Source organism: Plectropomus leopardus, chromosome 22 (genome assembly GCF_026936395.1).
Source record: "Plectropomus leopardus strain MGB_pleo_1.0 chromosome 22, ASM2693639v1, whole genome shotgun sequence".
Classification (NCBI taxonomy): Eukaryota; Metazoa; Chordata; class Actinopteri; order Perciformes; family Serranidae; genus Plectropomus; species Plectropomus leopardus.
In genome coordinates, this window is record NC_142197.1 from 9,031,162 (window position 1) to 9,051,859 (window position 20,698).

A 20,698-nucleotide genomic window follows, 5' to 3' on the forward strand; every position below is an offset into this window, starting at 1 on the left:
TTTGGCTTTTGAGAAAGTTCTTGTGTGTGTGTGTGTGTGTGTGTGTGAGTGTGTGAGTGTGTGAGTGTGTGTGTGTGTGTGTGTTTGTATGTGTGTGCACATGCATTTATGTAGGTAAGAGAGTGACAGTTTGAGTGTGTATGCATGTTGCACCTGGCATAAGAATCTAGAAAACAGGAAGAAGTAGAGCTAGCAGTGTATATGTGCTTGAACACCAGAATCTGACTAGGAAAGTTAATTGTTTGCGGATGTTTATGAAACATAAACATTCACAGCGTTTTAATGATCCGTAGTAAATGTCAGCAGCATGTATGATAGTTTGTAATTTATAGAGTTTTGTGATAAACGGTATGCATGTCTGCGTGTGTGGCTTTTGTGTGTCAATATGTACAAAGATGTGTGCATGTGGTTGTATTTGTGGGAGTCAGTGTGCAAGAGTGTAGGTATGTGTCTGTGTGGTTAAACGAGATCCCCGATGGGTATACGGGGCAGGCAGATGTAAGCCTGTGGGGTCCTGCTGAGGTTGATGGGGTTGCCGTCCAGACGGATGTCCTCCAGTGCGTTCCTGATGTAGTTGAAATCTTTCAGGTTGCAGAACGTGTCCTCGTGCATCATTTGAATATTGTTACGCTGCAGCCGGAGATAGAGCAGGACACAAAATTAAATCTCCATGCATAATATGCTTTGATAAAATGAATCATAATGGAGAAACTGAATCAAGGGATTGAACAAACTGATGACCCCTGAATAAGTGATATGTGTTTTGGATTTTAATGCCATCTTTGTTATATGAAAATAACAGTACTGAACAATTGATAAACTTTACAATTAACCCGAATAGTGAACGCAATAACTGCAGGAAGTTTGTGCAAAATTAGCTTTTGGATGAATTCCAAGCAGATTATTTCAATTTCAATGATCATACTTATATAAATCATACCTAATAGGCTTCTATTTTTGACCGCTTGAGTGTTTTATTTTCCCTGACACTTGGTCATTTTTCTTTTTTATCAGCTGTTTGGTTGTTTTAAATGGCAAGGTGAGGCTGTTCAGCAGATCTGAGGGCTCTGTGAATGTAGTTTCTGTTCAGGTCTTCACTCTATGTTTATCCTCTGAGATTTATAAGTCTATATCTTAAATAGTATATAATATCTATATCTTAAAAATAACAATTTCATTTAGTTTTCTTCACAGAAATGAATCAAATGCTAAGAAATGGGCCTACTGTATAGATTTTTAAAGTTTTCTTATATAAATTAAAATGTCCAAATGTTGGCATTGTACATTCCTGCACATCAGATATGTAACAATTGCACATTATTATGTTGCAGATGGTGGCACAAAACCACTTGGTTATGATGAGGAAAAGACCATGTTTTGACTTGAAATGCTCCTTTTTGGGGGCACAATTCTGCCTAGAAATGCAGCAATGTCGCTGTAAAAAAACAGCCACTTTTTTCTTGTGAAGCAGAAGCTTTGAAGCTTTGATGACTCCTCATGGGGGTCAGGACGTCAGGTTGGGGACCAGTGAAAAAGAGCATATAGGTACATCAGATATATTTCTGAATGTGAATCTTCTGGTCTTAATTCTCAATTGTTATTTGAAACATTTATTTATTTTTCTTGAGGGATTTCCAGCAGAAATTCATCTACTTCTAAAGTGCATGGAGTAAAGCAAAAGTCTGAGGAGGTAAAGTATATTTTGAAGGGCTTCAATATCAATAGGTTTGAAAACCTGTGTCAGCAAAAACAAATCCTGACCCTATTTTATAAGGTTTCAGTGTTTTCTGTGAGTGCGTGTTTTTTTAAAAGCTTTAAAGGGTTTTTATAAGAAAGCTGCTAAAGCGTGCTCATAGAGGCACGCAGCAGAGGGCCATCTGGAACCAAACCACGCTGCGACCAATGATTTGCTCTACATTGGACATACAATCTAACACATGAGCTAGAGGTGACTCCCATTTGTGTCTTTTTGGGGGAAATAAATAAATATATTTTGTTTCTTGAGCTGTTCAGTGATGAGAGCGTGCAGCTTCTGTGTCAAGCAAACACCAGAAAGGATTTCTCTGTCTAAGTCAGCTACTTAAAGGCTGAGCACACTCCCATGATCCTCTCACACAGGTGTCATCAATCACTTGGCCTGATTAGCCTGCTGGTGTGTGTGTGTGTGTGTGTGTGTGTGTGTGTGTGTGTGTGTGTGTGTGTGTGTGTGTGTGTGTGTGTGTGTGTGTGTGTGTGTGTGTGTGCTGACTGTGTTGCACCAATGTTTGGTGACATGAGCAACATGAGCAAAGGTCTAATCAGACCAAAGTTGAAACACCTATGTGGTGAACAGCACCTGCAGTTTATTATTCCCGATTTCCCTCTCAGTTGCCTTATTTTTTATATATATATTTTCAATGGATCAAATTAAAACCATAAAGGGCAATTTCCTGTTGACCAGTGTAGTGATAGGACATGAGGCCAGAGCAGATGTACCTGTAGGTGTAGAGATCGCAGGCTGTCTGGTAGAGGCACGGGGATGTAGTCAATATGGTTGTCTGTTAGGTACAGGTACAGCAGGTCCGTCATATCCTGTACAAAAAAAAGAGAATATAAAAATTATGATTAGCTCAGGCCTGAGGAAACACATTAAGGCACATATTTTAAATGTTATGGTAATCTGAAAAGTCAAAGCTTTTGCCACATTTAGACATAAAACAGATAGATAGATAATCCATCATATTTCAAAATTAATCGCTCATTTTGACAATTTTGTCAAGAAAAATCTCATATTAAAGGTAGTGGTGGTCTGGTCTGTCTACCAACTCAAAGTGTTTTTGATGATATTGGGAATGAGACTCAACAACCAGTTACTGACAACAGATAATTTTGTTGGTTTGAAGTTGTGTTGTTAAGTATCAAAATCCATTGTCTACCAAATGTCTCATGCTGATTTCATCTTGACGTTGGATACCAATATTTAGTCATAAGGTATGGGGAACAAAATTCACTGTCTTCCTAATGTCTCATACCAAAGTCATCTAGATGATAAATAATGACATTTAGTTGTAAGATATGGAGAACAAAACCCAACGTCTACATCATAATGTTAATAATCTTTAGAATAATCGATAACTTAGTCATAGATTCATCCACTAATTGAAAAAACAATCATTAGATACACTTCTGACATCACACTGACATCTGGAGCCAGCTGGGTTGGGTTTGGGTGCGTAACAGTACGTACTTTGAACGCCTCGTTGTGAATGCCCTTGGTGCCGATGTTGTTATGGCTGGCATCGATCAGACTCATGGTCTCTGGGAGAGCAGGCAGCTGTGAGATATGGTTTTCTCGAATCACCAGCTCCTCCAGCTCAGGTAGACCCATAAATGCTTTGTCGTCGATGGACCTTATCTCATTGGCGGTTAAGTCGATCCTCTTCAGCTTGCCTTGAAGGAAGCAACAACAACAAAAAAATCAAACACCAAAACTTTTTGTTTGGCTCCGAATATCTCTGGACCAATAATTATACATTTTCATTCAAACATACTCATGTTTGCGAAGTCAGACTTGTTGATCTTGGTGATTCTGTTGTAGCGAGCGTAGAAGTGAGTGGTGTCTTTGGGAAGAGGTGGAACACTATCCAGCTTCAAGTCGTCACAGTAGACCGAACCACCGAGGCACGTGCACAGCAAGCAAGTGGGCATACCTGGAGCACATGGATAAGAAGAAGGAGACGAAGGGAATAAAGTATAAAAAGGAAGCGGTACAAAGTACTTCAGAGGACAGCTGGTAGTTAATGGAATCAGCCTCTAGAAATCCACAATGTTCTATCAAATCAGGATTGGGGATATTGGGGTTTGTTGAAATTTCTTACTCCCCTCTCTGAATATTAAATACTGACCTGTCCTGTCAATCACAGGCTCATCGGGCTCGTCAGGTTCGCCAGAGCTCACTGACCCTTCTACACCGCCAGTACCCTCCTGAGGGGTTTCTGGTGTAGTCGGAAGCAGCCCCTCCTCTTGTTAGAGACAAGATTAGGTGTTAAAGAAACAGGTTAGATCAGCATGGACGAAGAACACAAAGTCTGGCAATCAGTAGCCACTGTTTGCCGCAGTTATAAGTCACACACAGTATATTAGCAGTGTTAACTAAAGTGTTTATGGCATTTAACTGATGAATGGGAGTTAAATGAAAATGGCTTTTTGGTGGTTAATAACACAAAATGTGAGCTGCTGAAGGGTCACAATGATATGCTTGTTAGGAAAGAACAAAAAAAAAACAGTTTTTGGGGAAGCCAGTTCAAATAGGTTTCAGTTCTATCAATAGTGGGCTTCAAGGCTAAATATCAACAGTGGACTGCATATAAAAATAACTACAATAACTAAAATAACTCAACGCTGACATTCAATTTCACACAAGACACAAACAGTGGTCTCCTGGGTCAGATTCCTGTGTTTGCTTGACCGATCCTTCCATGGTAAATTATGAGGAAAAATGTACTGGCAAAATGTCAGGTGAGGTAATATAAGGAGGGATACGGAGTGAGTAACATGATGGATCAATAGATTAAGCACAGGACTGACACACAGGTGACTTGAGTTTAAATCTTGTGTGAGTGAAAAGGTGGGTTTACATTACAGATTTGTGCAAAAATTAAGCGATATTTCTGAAATGCTGATAAAACACAATTGCGAGATGACTATGTTTCCATTGAGAGGTGTTCGGCAACTTCTCCTCTCACGGTAACGTTCCAAGAAGCATGGCGATGGATGTTCAAAACATCAGCAGGTTTATTTCTATTGCAGCCATGCATTAGCCGTCATTATTTCCAATTGAAGGTGATGTAGGCGCCCCTTATACGTGGGAGCGGTTACGTATGAGGGATTTCTGGGAGGTGATAGTCCATGATTTTACAGAGGAATTGTGGAATCAAAACTTCTGGATGATCTGCTCAACTTTTAGGGGTTATGCAATGCAATAACACCTCTTGCAGCGCCTGCTGCATCATACCCAAAGGAGCCAGCAACAAGCGCATAGCCATAGCATCATGTGACCTATAAAAGCAAAAAAACTTTTTCCATTGGAGTTTTGTGAAATTTGCCTTTTTTTAATCACCTGTAATACCACCTCATGTGTTTCCATTAGACGTATTTTATATTTGCAATTTCAATTTGCGCAATTTGAGGGTTAATGGAAGCCTGCCTCATATTGGCTTTATATTTTAAAACTTAGTTGACTTATTCTTAGTTTTAGGATGCATAAAGATAAAGAATGCAGACTGTGAACAGAAACGTCGTATTTCAACGTTGCTGGGACGCTCAGGAATATCCACTTGAGTGTAAATTGCCACATTGGCTATTTACACCAGGGTGCAAATAGCATTGTTGGATATAGACACTTGGGTGCTAAAAGCCTAAAAAGATTCATTGGCCCAGCTTTGGCACTGGCACCTTGTTTTTGGTATACTTTTTGACGTGTGAGGTATGGGCTTTGGTTTGTTACTTGGCCTTTAACATATCTCACACAAGTCTGGATTAGATACTGACCTTCTTCAGTGTCAGGGACCAGAGTTACCTCAGGGACCTCTGTGTCTCCAGAGCCAGAGACACCAGAAGCCCCAGAGGATCCAGAGAACCCTAAGTCTCCAGAGGCCCCTGAGGTTCCTGAAGCTCCTGAGAACTCCCCTGAAGCACCCGATGCCTCGCTAGGGGTAGGCTCGGGAATAAGGGGCAGTTCCTCCTCTTGTTAGAGCCAAGGGTTGAGGTTAGGAGACAAGATTAGGAAGGTGGAGGGGTGAAATGGACAATCAGTCAACCCATTAATATATCACACTCACACATTTTAGATTAGACAGGAAGTTAGGAGAACATTGATCATGAGTAACACAATACAATGGCACAGAATAGGACAAAGATTATAAGCAAAATCAACATTTAACTACTTTAAAAAGGATGCAGTTAAATGGAATTAAGACAATGAATCAACATAAATCACATAGAATAAGATTATTTCTGCACAGACCAAGACACAGAGTGGCATCTGTACTAACCTCCAGATATCAATGTTATCCCTGAGTCACCGGACTCACCAGAGTCCCCAGAAAGCCCAGAGGCTCCTGAGATCAAGAGATCTCCAGAGAACCCAGAACCAGACTGGTCCCCAGAGCCCAGGGGGAATTCAATAGCAATTCCGGAGCCAATGTCCCCGGAGGCTCCAGAAATATCCCCGGATCCCGAGAGATCCCCAGATATCAAGAGATCCCCAGATAACAAGAACTCCCCAGATCCCCCAGAGCTGAGGAGCTCCTCAGAGGCTCCAGAGATCAGGATGATATCACCAGAACCCCCAGAGCCACCAGAGACCAGTATGTCCCCTGATCCTCCAGACCCAGAAGCCCCAGAAGCTCCCGAGGCCCCAGACTCAACGGAGCCCCCAAAATCCCCGGACACATGAAGGATGTCAATGGGCGTCAGACGCAGCTCCACCTCTTGTTAGAGACAAGATTAGGTATTAATAAACAGACACATGAAATGGATCAAAACCTGATTGGTTTGGAGCTCACAGTGATGATTGGGTTAAGCAGTCGATGACAAATGGACACAGTGGTTGAAAAGTACACATTTAACCATTAACAGCGAGTTAAATGGAACACATGCACATGTAAAAGATGATTGTTTAAGTTAGAGACAATACGTTTAGAGAGTAGATTAGTCTATCTTTGTTTAGGATGGTTTTCGTCTTTTTGGCTGCTTTTCTCGCTCCACGGGCCCCAAGAAGAGCAAGGCCTTCCCTTAAACCCAAAGAACTTTGGATATGAGGTGACTCTATGTTTATGGGTGTGTGCTTTTTCAGACCTTTCTGTGTGTCTGGGCCCATGAGAACCCCAGATCCCCCTGAACCCTGAGGGATGAGCTGCGGTGTTAGGGGCAACTCTTCCTCTTCTCCCTCTTCTTCCTCCTCCTCCTCTTCTTCTACTTGTTCTTCCAGCGAGGCCTCGGGTACAGGGTAGCTGTAGTCAGGTGGGGCCAGTGTTCCAATCTCTATCTGAGGGAAAGACAGCAGCAGTCAGTGAAAAATCTTTGACAGTTTGAATTGAGATTGAGCATCAGAAAATAATGATGGTTAAAACTGAATGAACACATCTTATTAAACGACTCCTTTAAGTGTCTGGTATGTACCAGGGCGGGCAATAAGTGCCCATGAATCCCTAACTTGACTTAAATCCCTGACTCATTGGGTACTTCTTATGCTGCCTGCTACGTTGAGTGAATGAGAAGTGATTAAATTGTATTTGAGACGAGACCTCCAAGAAAAATGGTGAATTAATTTACTCCTTGGATTGTCATTCTTCCAACCTCAGTGTGTTCATGTACTTTAAGTTGTAATGTTGAAACATAATGAATGCTACAAAGAGGAAGCGCTCATACAACATGTTGATAAGGAGGATCAAAGAAAATAGATCAGGTGAGTCAGGAAACATGACTTGGAGCTCTTTTCCCAGATTATTCCAACACCAGCACAAGGCTGCGGCAGTAAGTGGGGTGTCTTGCCCCTCATAGAACGACACAACGTTGGTTAGTGACATTTCTCTAACATTGTATTAAACTTACATAACTTTCCTATAAAAAAGAAGGACGTTGAATCTATGCTTGAAAGGCCAATCCATATTTATTAATAAACACGTATACATGACTGGTTATGAATTGACGATAAGTTTTGAGGTGTCACTAGCTGTCAAACATGCATGCACTATAAGTGTCGCGGAAAAACACACTGTATTTTACAAGAAATATTAAAACATCAACCACAGTGTAAGGTCTGTATTAGTCTGTGTAAAACCCAAAACTAGTCAAAATAAGCACTTTACTGTATGTAGGCATTATTTTTTGCTAAACCTGATTGCTAATTTTCCAAGATGAAAGCTGCCTTTATCCTGACACACGGAAAGTAAAGGCCAAGACCTTTTGGTCTTTCAAAATAAAATAGTTAACCTAGACATTTCAATGCTTGGTTAACTCCAAGATGCACACTCAAATATTTTTCAGGTAATTTGACAGAGTGTGTGGAGAGTAGCAATTTGCCCAAAACAGCACGGCAATGACAGATTTCATTAATGAACAACCAGAGTCCTGACACTGAAAAATACTGCAAATCTTATTGTTACAACTATCATATCAACAGAAACATTAATAAATTAAAGCTTGTGTAAGTACAATAACACAACACCAGCACCAATGTCTTTTTATATCCCATTTACCATTTAGTCCATCACAGGCAAAAGTATTAAACGTGTCCGTTATGCAACTTTCATCTATTCTGTCTACATGTCTAATCGCCAAGGATGTGCAGGACAAGACATTTTAAGTGCTAAGTAAAAAAACGAAAACAAAAGACCTGAATTACAGTTGTAGAATTTGGCATTGTTATCCGGTGAGTTGAGTACATTTGGATTCAGAAAATAGAGAACGGATTGATGGACCTAACACAGACAAAACGTTTATCATCACTTCCCAGTTCTTCTTTTTGTCTCTCTACTGTGACAGATGCAAAACTGTCAAAAGGTAAACACAGAATAAAGAAAATCCAACAACAGGAGAGGGTGACGCGGTTCGACTGCCACATAGATCAAAGATCAAAGCAAGAGCCATAGTGACAATCAGCATCTCTACCACTAGATGACAGCAAAATGCACAGATTTAAATATCCAGAAGAGAGTAAAGGCAGCAATCACCACTCAGATGCAACCATTTCTGTGGTGCAGACGCCTGCTGGTGACCACAGTGATAACTGTGATGAACTTTTTTTTCACTTGCCTCCAACCATTAGCACTCTCTGAATGTACATCTGTATATGAAATGTGTTTGCCATAACAAATCGACAGAAATTGTGCCATCTAATGTGCCAAAAGTAAAGTAACTTTCCTTTTTGACTTTATATGGACCCTGTAAGGAGCTCTCTTAATCTCATTGCTTTAGAGGGAGCAATAGAGGACTATCAGTGACGTTTTGCAAAGAAACATTCACAGCTGCAAACATGCTGGCCTACTTGCTTAATGTCTGCACATCATCATCATCATCATTAACCATTGTTTCTTCAGGGAAAACAGAGCCTTGAGGTCCTTTACAGCAATTCCCTGAATTTATATTCAAACAGGCTAGAAGGATAGATAATATTTGATAACAACCACAATATTACAATGAAAAAATCCATAAGAATAAATCAATAACTGGCAGTGATGTCTGTCAAGAATAAAGAGCAATAACAACTGTAAAATGACAAGAAAAGTTGGATGCTCGTATCTTCATAAAAGTGAATTAGGTATGAATCATACTTTTGCGTCTATCGGGTATCAATATTTTTGCATAATTCGTGATGAAGATTCAGAAAAATAGAAATAAAAAAACCCAACCTGAAACAAAACATTATAGAGAATCTCCAAAAACTTTAACCCAACTTGCATTGTATAGCATTTTATAATTTACATATTTTCTGCAGCACATTGCATGGTGTTATCAACTTGTTTGTACTCAGTTTTGTGGCCTTTGACAAAATGTAGAGGGTACATGCAAGGACTAAAGCTCACAACCACTCTAACTTCTCTACCTCATTTCATAATATCAAATTACTTTCAAAACAATGGCTTAGCAGCATTTAAGGTTTATGTTGGGAAATAAATTAAAAGAAATCTCCGCCAAACCAACTAAAAATTACAGTGCTTTGTGGTTCCTTCATTAAAAGCTTCAGGTATATCCATCTGGGATTATAATTGCATATACAGCTGCTGCAGTTGCTGTTTCATGTTTGATCAAACGTGCAGTTCTGTCATTCTCCAGACGAGGGCAATGAACCTCCACACACTGCCACAGGTAATACCTGACACCCTCTCACGCCCAACGGCTGACTCAACCCTCCAAAAAGGGAATGGTCCTTGTGGAACCAAGACACACATGGTAGCTGCAAGAATCTATACTTTCAGCTTCTTTCAGCTACAGTAACCTGATGTCAAAGAGGTATCAGAAATGAACATTTTCCAGCACAATAAATCAAGTCAAAAGGCTTTAAGTTAGTTAGAAGAACTGTAACTGAGCAAAGGTCATGCAGAAACTTAAAATGCAGCAAAGAAGAACTGCCCAGTCACATTTTAAAGCCTGGCAGAGACAGAGTTTGGGATACAACAAGGTCGGCCTTTGAAAAGTCTTGCACGTAGAGTTTGCTCGCTGCAGCTTTTTCCTTCATTTCCCCCTTTCCCCAAAGCAAACATATACACCCGAGGGGAAAGAAGAGGCGAAAGGCTGGCAACCGAAATACTGAAGAAAAAAAAGCTCTGGAAACGGCATGGGAATACAGAATGCACAGGGAGAGACGCTGAATGTGAGCATCAAGCCGATGCCAAATGTTATGTTGCTGCTGTAGCATATAGTGTATCAATCAGTAGGTGCATTCAGCACAGTAAAGTCTCAGACTAAATCTTTACAAAAAATCCTTATAGTGGTTCCCCAGCTTCATCTTAACAAAAAAAATGACAGAGTTATTTGCTAAAGTATTGATCACCTATCTTATGATTCATCTCCAGATACTGCACAGCATGCACAATATCAAGTTAATTCATAAAGTCCAGTGAAAAAATTTTGAGTCACGTCTGGTTAGAGTGAATGCCAACAAAATCTCTGCCCTTTAACCCTAACCCTAACGTTTTAACCCAAACCTAACCCGCACCTAACTTAACCCTTAGTTCAACACTTTGAGAAATTCAGTTGTTTGCTTTCTTGCGAATAGTTAGATGAGAAGATTGATAACACTTAAGTCTGTACAGTGAAGAAAAACGTGGGCGCAGGCTCTTAGGAAATGCCCATTGACTTACATGGTGAAAGAGACGTCTGTAAATCAGTGGATACATTTTTTAATACTGACAAACCCTGTGAAATTACTTGTTTTACTATTAGGATTTGATTAGTTTATTATGATAATATTTGGAAAGTGTTGAATCATTTTATCCCCATTCAGGTTAACGGAGCCCCAAACTGGGAGATAGCCGTTGGAAGTCACTAGTGGTCTTATTTTATGGGACCAACAGTGTGGAAGAAATGCCAATAATCCAGGCAATTTTATACGTGCTAGGTAAACTGTCATAAGAGTGAATTGGGCCCCACCTCCAGTTTTCTTTATACATCCATGCACAAGCCAGAGGAACTTCCCAAAGTCTGTTTGTCCACTGTGTTGGTTTTACACTTTGTTTTTTGTACGGATTAAACAAACAAGATATATCCTGTTAATTAGTGAAATTTAGAGGTGCTCATTGACAGATTTTGTTACCTTTGGGCCAGTAGTGTACCCAGAAAATTTTCATAGAGGTGGCCAGATAGGTCCACTGAAAATCTAAAGTATGGCACACCAAAACTAAAGAGATTCAAAAAAAGACACGCACATCCTTTAGTGGGTGCTGGATCCAAAATAAACCAAAATGTGAAAAAATAGAGGTCTGCACACCGGGGAGCTCCTCTTAAAGGATTTTATTCCTTGAAAATAAGTGACGTTTCGAGCCAAAACGCTCTTCCTCAGACGTTTTGAGCCAAACGTCACTTATTTTCGCAAAATAAAATCCTTTAAGGTGAGCTCCACTGGTGTGCAGATCTCTATTTTTTCACACCAAAACTAAAAGCCATAACTGAAATTCAGGAATCCTGTCATTTGGTTGTAGTGTAAAGCCTAGTTGAAAACTTTTCAGTATTAGAGTTAAGGAATGACATACTGATATAAACTGTTTTAAGGCATCTTTTGATGGCTAAGAAACAACTTTGTTGCTCCATGTAGACATCCAATCCAGCCACTACTGCACATAAACAACATATGATATACTGAACTTTAGTCTTCCTGAACTGTAATACACACTGTGGGAAATGGCGAAATTAGTTTTAGGACCTTGCTGCTCAGTGGGAGGATGTTTCCTTTGAGTGGGTACAAACCTGATGTCAGAAATACGAATCAACCACTACCCTAAAAAAATGCTGTAAGTCGAAAGAACTTGACACCTTTAAGAAACTCTTTAAAGGTGACAACATTGTATCAGGGTGGCCGTGGCCCCACATGGCCACCCACCTCTTGTTGGCACCAATGCTTTGGACAGAGAACGGCTAATCGTTTTCCCTGTTTCAAGCCTTTACACTAAGCTAAGCTAACTATAGATTTATATTTAATGCCCAGACATTGCGGACAGAGGTATAAATCTTCTCATTAAGCTCACAGAAAGACAAATACAGGAAAATAATTCCCTACATTTTCAAGGGACGATATGACTTACACAACATCTACTTACTATGTTCCATAATACAATCCAAATCTGCCACAGCACAAAAGATAGCTTCAGAAGATACCTCTGAGTTTAATATCTGATGTATGTCTTTGGTTCAAAATGCCAAAAGACAGATTTAGGGTCCTGGTGAAACTGAGAGGACGCCTAAATGAATCTAAAATGGGTGATTAAAGCATCTGCAGAAACTTTTGAACGCAGCAGACTGAGGACGATTTGCTTGGATAACATCATAGATGAGCCTTCGCTCCTCTCAAAAGAGACAAGCCCTGAGGAGAAAAGGGAGAAATACCGACAGAGAGCTGGATGTGGAAACTAAAGAGTCAGCATTCCAGAGGCATGGAGCTCATCATCGCTTCATTTCTCCCTTGACATCTGATGTGTGTGTGAATAAAATCCATTTAATCCTCGCTCTTCTTAAGTAACCAGACTATGTGAGGAGCTGCCCTCTCACCTTTAACTGTGTCGTCGACAAAACAAAATATATCAACATGCAATGCTGCAATTATGAATCAAAACTTTCCATTTTTTTCTTTGCAGTATGAACAACAAGATGGAAAAGATTGTAACTGTACAGTTTCATAGACTCCCACAAAAACTTATGCAATGTGCTGTGTCATATCCGGACTTGTTAAACATCATCAAAGCCATTCCCCTGCAAACTTTCCCACACTGAACACTGTCACATGTCACACTCTGCTGTAAAAGTTTGCACAACAGAATTAAATCCTGTTAAGGCAAAATGTACCTTTTTGCAGTGGTGCATGGAAATAATTAACTGCCTTATATCGTTCGTTCTACTACATCTTGTCATATTTGCTAAATCTGTGTTGGATTGTGGGATTGGTCTGAAATAACTGCAGCGGTGTGAGCGTAATCCACATCAGTTTCAAGTTAAATCGGGCTCAGAAGACAGCTTTTGAGCATCAGATGTGGATGGTCGTGCCATCTTGACATTGCCTTGGCCTAATTTCCGTGTTACAAAGAGGTTTAAACGGGAACATGAAATACGACTAAAGCCTACCATCCCAGTGTGCCCTGCAGACTTGCCACATCACACTCAACTTGAGCTGATTTAAAGGGCACTTCTGGAACCCATCATGCAGCAAGTAACCCTTTCTGCTTCTGTTCTCCAGTCATCTTTTAAGAGCTTTGCTTCTTTGCAAAGTTTGAGCAGAATAAGAAAAGTATTAAAGGAGCAGTTTTTAAGATTTAAGGGGATTTAGTGGCAACTAGTGGTGATAATTGCAGATTGCAACCAGTGGAAACATCTCTAGGTTAAAATTTCTTCAATGTTCAGGAGGTATTTTATCAGAAAAAACAGCAGTGCACACAACTGCAAAGTATATATGACAGCATCAAAAAGATGCACGGTGGAGGTTAAAGTAAATTATATTATTATTATATTATCATAATATTATCTGTCTTTCTTTTTGGTTTGTCATGCTGAAGATGGCTTGTTAGCTTAAATGTGCTCTCGTCCACGTTTGCCTTAAATAAATAAGTTAAGTCTTGTGAGTCCCAGTGGTATTTTTTCTGAAGCCGAATTATCTGCAGAGATTTATTGCTCTCGGGTAAAAACAATGAATAAAGCAGTTTCACATGACAAATCAATGTTTCTCCTGCACTGTTTGGCACACTGGAGACGGGCTGCTCGCTCAGCACCTGCTAATGTGTGCTAACCTTTTTTCTCCAGTAACTCAAGATCTAGACATTCAGGAGGTTTTTACCTGGAGATGAATTATTCGTCGAGGTCCTCTCCAAAACAAACAGACCCAGATTAAAGCCGGTAAAACACTTAATAAAGCAGTTTCATGTTGAAAAAGTCAGTGTTTTTCCAACACAGCTTGTCGCAGAGGGACTGGTAACTATGGTGAGCCAGTGTCTACTGTAGAAACATGACAGTGCAACATGGCGGACTGCATGGACAAAGGCCTTGTCCCTGGCTCATTCTAAGGTAACAAAAGCACAATGATTCTTATTTTCAGGTGATTATACACTAAAAAAAAACATAGTTATTATATTATATTTAATCTCTGCCAAGATATCCCCCGAAATCCCACACATGGACCTTTAAGTCACAGAGGGCACAGCAGTCCTTGAGTTTGAGCACATAAAGATAAGTACTCGTTTGTGGTGCTGAACCAAAGTTCATATAATTCCAACGTTGAATACACAAAGGGAAAAAAGGCAACAAACAGATCTGTCCACGCTACATTTTAACATTTGATTCTCCATCAGTGCTTCTTTTATTTTTCCTTTTTACCTGTTACTGATACATATATTGTCTTTGACTGAATGTAAGGTCAAGATGATATCATGGAAAAAACTAAATGTTCAGTCGCTCCTTCTATTTTGCACGTATATGAAAACATATCCATCATTGGGGCATAAATATTGTTTGATTTCAAGAATAAAAACATCTCCAGATGCGGAAGATTTAGGCCTGTGGAGACTCTGCTCCATCTAACTTAAATGGTCACTGGCCAAGGTATAAAATAAAATATTTTGGCCACAACAGAGCACAAGCTGGAAAGCTGTTTGTCCATTTTCCAAATTGGCGGCGCTGGTATCAGCAGGATGCCTGTGTGCTCCATAAACCTGGTGACCTCAGTTCAAAACAAGCAGATTGGACAATATTACACCGTAGTGGTTGTGATTTGTTTATTCAGAAGAAAAGATGGACTTCTGAGAATTGTGTCAGCCAGCACGTTTTAAAATGCGAGTTGAATATCACGTAGAAGTCATATTATTTATATATTTTTTGGTCTGTCTCTGCAAGTTTTCCCAACCCAGTGGCCAGAATAAATGTTGCACTGTATGTTTCCAAAAACCACAGATATGTAACATTGGTATGCTTTATACTGCGAATATATAAAAACTTTATGTTTCTTTTTGTTTCAATTTTAAATTTGTTATGTTTAGGCACAAAAACTACTCGGTTAGGGTTAGAAAAATCTATTTTTTTTGGCTTGAAATACCCAGTTTGGCAGCAACAAAAATGGCTGGACATTTCCCAAACTCTCTTTAAAAAATCCCATTTGTTGGGTTTGAACAGTGGTCAGCTGCTGTCTGCTGCTTGGACGCTGTCTCACCTAGGTGTTACGGCATCCAACATCCCCTCCTCCAAATGATGAGAAACCCAGCTCAAATATATGTAATCTGAATTATGTCATATGTATGAAAAGCACGAATGTAACATAACATTTACCAATATTTTAGTCTTTTTTCAGCGATCACCCAACTTCTAATGGTTGAAACAAGTGTTTTAAGATTCTTTCAGCAATACTTTTTTACAGTGCACAGTATACAATAGACTATATTACACCAGCACACTGATTAAAGTAAATGTTCTATATCAATCACATTGGCATGATCTGCCTGATTTACCTGAACTGTCAATAAAAGGTGACCAAATACAAACTGAATCATTATGACTCTAGATCTCTAAATCATTGGTTTAAGTATTTAAATAACTGTAATAATGATAATAATAATAATAATAATAATAATGATAATAATCAAAATGTCATACTATATTAGGCTTTCCTTTTCAATGACAGTTGGAGTTGTACGATTAAAGGCCAGGGTATGTGAATGTTGGCGAAACTTGTTTTTTTTTGACCGATGCAGTTTCTTACCTGAGGATCATCAATCGTCAGCCCGTCTTCATAGTCATACATATCCTGGTTCTCCAAGGTTAAATTGTCTAGATCCACATCATAATTGGCGCTGTCGTATGTGTCCAATTCCGCTTGTCGGGAAAACCTGGGGCTCGCCACCACCGCTTTGAGGACGAAGAGTCCCAACATGAGCCGCACGAGCATCCTCATACTGTCGTCCACCTTGACACGGACACACAGAGACGTTCAGTCAGAGATGTAGTACAGGACATTGCATGAAAGCTAATCCTCCGTAAGGTAAGTTTTCACTTGTTCTCTGTCGTTTTTTATTGTGTATTTTATTGTTGTTTGTCCCATGTAACAAATAAAATGCTAAAATGAAAAAGGAACAAACATTTAGACATGGGCATTTTTGTTTTTGTTTTTAGCATGGCAAGTTCTCTCGGTATTTTAAAAATACATTAAAGACCAATCTTTTTAATCTAGTTTTTAATTTTGAGATATCTCAGTCTTAATTTTGAGTTTTAATCACTGCTTTTACCTTATTTATTTCCTGCTTTTTAAAAAAATATTCTACTGACTTTTCTTAATTTTTTTTAATTGTATTTTTTTGAGTCTTGCAAAACTTATGTATAATTGTTTATGTTATCCTTTAAATTGTGTCTGTGTTGTTTCAATTTTGCTATGTGAAGAACTGTGCTGCATGTTAGTATGAGAGGTGCGATAAAGATAAAGTTGAATTATTATACTACTCCAGTGCCAATGCATATGTTGTTAATTACTCAAAACCACTAATATTTTTAACATCACAACTGATAGTTAATCTGAAAAGTTAGAAAACAGTTTTTGTACTTTTACTTAGTACTTTTTGATGATTAAGATGTGTACCTTTAATGTGAATAAAGAGGGTGAAAAACATCAAATTAGAGCTTGTTCATCAAAAAAGTGAACTTGCGGAAAGACAGAGGTCCAGGCTTTGCCCACAGTGTCCTCAAATGCCTCACTTCCAATTTTATTTTTTACGGTGGACACTTGTAGTGTTGCAGAAAAAAAAATCTCTATAGGCCATCGTTGTAAAAGATGTGTCTGTAAAACTGTCAACAGGACACCTCGAAACTAGGTCAGTTATTGCTTTTTAATGCATAGAGGTTTTATATTTCTAAAACTTTCCTAGGCTGAAAAACAAAAAAAAGCAATTAAAAAAAAAATAAAATGACGTCATCACAATTTAAAGTCTATAAGCCGAGCGGGCAATCGATGGGCCAGCGGGAGAAACACCACTGTGCATATTCAGTAGGTCGCATAACGTGAAGTGAGCCCCAAAGAGACTTTTTTGGCATATGTGCCAAGCGAGCAAATCCATTTGAATGAACAGGCAGCATCCTGTCACCCGGTATCTAGTTATAATTGTGCATCTATGGGCCAGAATTTAGGACCAGCTATGTGTTAATACATAGTTCAGCATACTGTAGGTGCAGTTCAACAAGGCATGTCTTCATGATATCGGCTGTATAATGAGCATACAGTAGTAGCGACCAGGGTTTGACATTGTGTCACATCACTAAGGTCAGTGATTTCATTACTGAGGTGCAGACAGCTCGAGGGACCGAAATATGAGGGCCCCTTGCCTCGCTGCGGCCAGAGGCTCACCGTTAAAGGAAGCAGCCATCTTGGCTCAAATCAGTGCTCGTCTGTGGCGTGTCAAAGGTCAGAAGTCAGAGTTGATCTGATAAGGAACCATGGGTAAGTTTTCATCAGTCTGCAATGTTGAACACTTCTGAGAAATCTAGTTTCCGCTTGAAGGATTTTTGGATTTAAATGTAGTTAAAGCAGATTCTGGGTTGCTTCTTTTCCAATAAAAAACTATTAAAGCTGCATTTTCTGTTTTTGACTTGAATTAGTTTCTCCATTCACATCCAAAAAGGCTTGTTGCAAAAATTCTTGGCTTCAAACTTGAAATGAGTTTGCAGACAAGAGGCTCTTTTCTATCTGAATATAAAATTAGCATGTATGATTTTGGGTGAAGATCCATGATGCGCTGCCTTGACCCAGATACCTGCTGTTCATAATCTCATTCATTTCCTTCACAGCACAGATTGCGAAACTTAATGAGGTTGGTTAATATCATAAATGTGAATTCTAGGTGGGAAGTCCTAATAAGATTACGTTAATCACCGCTTAATTGCACCGCAGACATTAGGTGTAGGAATTAATCATATGTCAGTGGAAGTAATTTCATAGCACACTAATAGCAGGTGTAGCCACATGTCAGCAGGCCGGAGACAGATGACGTGAAATCAGAGAAAAGAGTTTGAAGAGAGTCCTCAAGGCCGGGGCAGAGAAATGGAGAGCGAGGGAAGAAGAGAAGGGAGAGAGACGTGGACAAGATGTTGGCCCTCAGGGTTAGATGGAGAGAGAGAGAGAGAGAGAGAGAGAGAGAGAGAGAGAGAGACAGGTTTCTAAGCTAACTCGACCCCTCGCCCTTTACAGAGGGCCTTTATGAGGCCCGCTCGCTGCCTGTCTCAGCACTCAAACTCCAAATTCCACCGAGGTTTGTGGACAGGATGGCAGCGAGTTACAGCTGCAAGGAAAAGCTTCATTCAGGGTGCTCAAACACACACACACACACACACACACACACACACACACACACACACACACACACACGCACACACAAACACACACACACACCAACACACATTTATGCACACACACACTTGGAGAGACACATCCTCTCACAGATGCACGCTCTGTCTTAATTTCTCAGAGAGAGAAAATTGAGAAACCTCTGCTGCTATTTTTGGTTTGAGGACAGATATAAAACAAAACACCTTCACGGGTTATTTAAGCCATGAATCAAACCTTTGTTGATATCAGAAGGATTATTATGCAAATAAATCCCTCATTATCTCTCGGATAAATGAACTGAGTGCACCCTGTGCAGAAAAGGTGAGGGTCAGCATCCTCACAGAAATAGACTTTGTGTCACGAGGCTAAGAAATCCTGCATGGTCACACTGAAAGAGGGACTATACTAGAGACAGAGGTGTGCTTATACAGGCCATCACAGTGTACAGTGTGTGGAAACTGTGTATGTGTGTAGCCTCCAGACTACCTCCGTGTTATGTTTGGCTCCGTGTTGGGCATTCCTGATATCCAGTGATTCTAGCATCTTTGCGTTTAAACAAACTCGACAGACGTCCCTTTGCTGCAGGCTGGACAACAAACTTGCAACTTTGTGTTTTGGAATTTGACCAAAATGTAAGAAAAATTATATATGCACATAGTTTAGAATGCGTAGAAATGATATCAGCAACATATAAGATTATTTGAAAGTTTTGGGGGGCTTTTTTTGCAAAAACAATTGACAAAAAAGTTCAAGATTTGTTTAATCTTTCGTGGCAAAATTCATCTTGCATGATTAAATATTGCATCCAAAGAAAACACTGCTGTCAAATCTGCAAAATAAATTATTACACCAAGGTTGTCACAAATCCAAAAAACACCTGTCAGACACCTGAATCACATCTACTGAAGATTAAAAAACTACCAGCCAACAGCCCCTTAGATTGCCAAAAGACCTCAACATATCATTCACTAAAACAAATCCCTGATTGGAAATAAAGCAGCTGCACCACCAACCAATTAGCCAAAGCATCTCTTATGCAAACCCTGAATAGCAGTGTTTTTGGATGTGCAAGTTGAGCCTAATCCCCCCCGCACCAAAGAGCCATTGAGCCAGCCATGAAGATAGCACCAAGAACGCTTACCTCTGTCTCCTGCTTTCCCGAATGGTCCCTTCAGCCGTGATGGAGATGCTGAGGGCTCCGGGACTTGGCCAATGGTGAGAGGTCGTGCAGGGTGCCTTGAAGAGGGGAGGGTGTGTGGAGTGTGTGAAAAGGTATGTGTGTGTGTGTATGTGACAAGAGTGTGTGTGTATGTGTAAGGTCTGTGCGCTCTGGCAGACCTGAGTGCCCTGCCGCTTATGTGTGAAGGTAGGCACTGAGACTGATTGGACAAGAGCAGATTGCTTTTGGTCAGTCGTAGTGCACCCACCCCACACCGTACACCCTCATGCAGGACCCTCTCAAACACACACACACACACACACAGAAAGAGAGAGCAAAAGCCCCCCCAATGGCTAAAGTAGCTTTTTATCCTCTACATGAGTATCCTTTATTTTTCTAAGAGTGTGGCTCAATCAGACTGAAATATTTGTCCGCCTTTTCCTGAGGTGAAACTCTGGCATGTGTTGCTTTCATGTATGGGGGGGATCTACGGGGTCCTTGTACACAATGGGAGCTCTGTGAGGAGCCCCTGTTAGCATGGTGCTGAGAGGAAGTCCCTGCTTGGAGGAAGGCCTCTGCCCTCCCTTTTTGGTTGCTTTCTCTTTGCACCGTCGCTCGCTAAACCTCCCGCCTTTAACTACAGATTTGAGTCCAGTCGTGGGATGATATGACATGACGGAGAGTGAGCTGATCTGAGGTGAGCGCCGAAGACACCAAGGGGAAGTGGTTCTTTGCTGCTCTGTACTGATGCTACATACACTCTTCGACTGTCTTACAAAATAAGACACACACAGGAAGCTTCTGGCTACTCTTTCAGCTTTATTTGGCCACAGTTTTGTCTCAAGCTGCCCCCCTGTCTCTCTCACTCCCATGGTAACTCTAGACCGTTTGATGAGTGAGGGGAAAAGGACATAGCGTCAATGCCAGAAATCCTTCCGCACCTGCCATATAGGCAAGGATTTATATTCAGGGCTTCTGTGCTGCCAAGTATTCTCAAA

The 20,698-nt window shown here is 40.2% G+C and overlaps 1 protein-coding gene across 1 annotated transcript; it reads right to left on the reverse strand.

Annotated features, from left to right (window-relative positions):
• Positions 1-32: 32 nt before the first annotated feature.
• On the reverse strand, positions 33-19,906 carry epyc (epiphycan). The gene is made up of 10 exons (XM_042511721.2): positions 19,683-19,906; positions 15,932-16,135; positions 6,838-7,027; positions 6,033-6,470; positions 5,530-5,724; positions 3,885-4,001; positions 3,531-3,689; positions 3,227-3,429; positions 2,476-2,571; positions 33-630 (listed from the first exon to the last, which is right to left on the reverse strand). Exons 2-10 carry the CDS (start codon positions 16,121-16,123, stop codon positions 460-462), a joined length of 1,761 nt encoding a protein of 586 aa, XP_042367655.2. The 5' UTR covers positions 16,124-16,135; positions 19,683-19,906; the 3' UTR covers positions 33-459.
• Between the last annotated feature and the right edge of the window lie 792 nt (positions 19,907-20,698).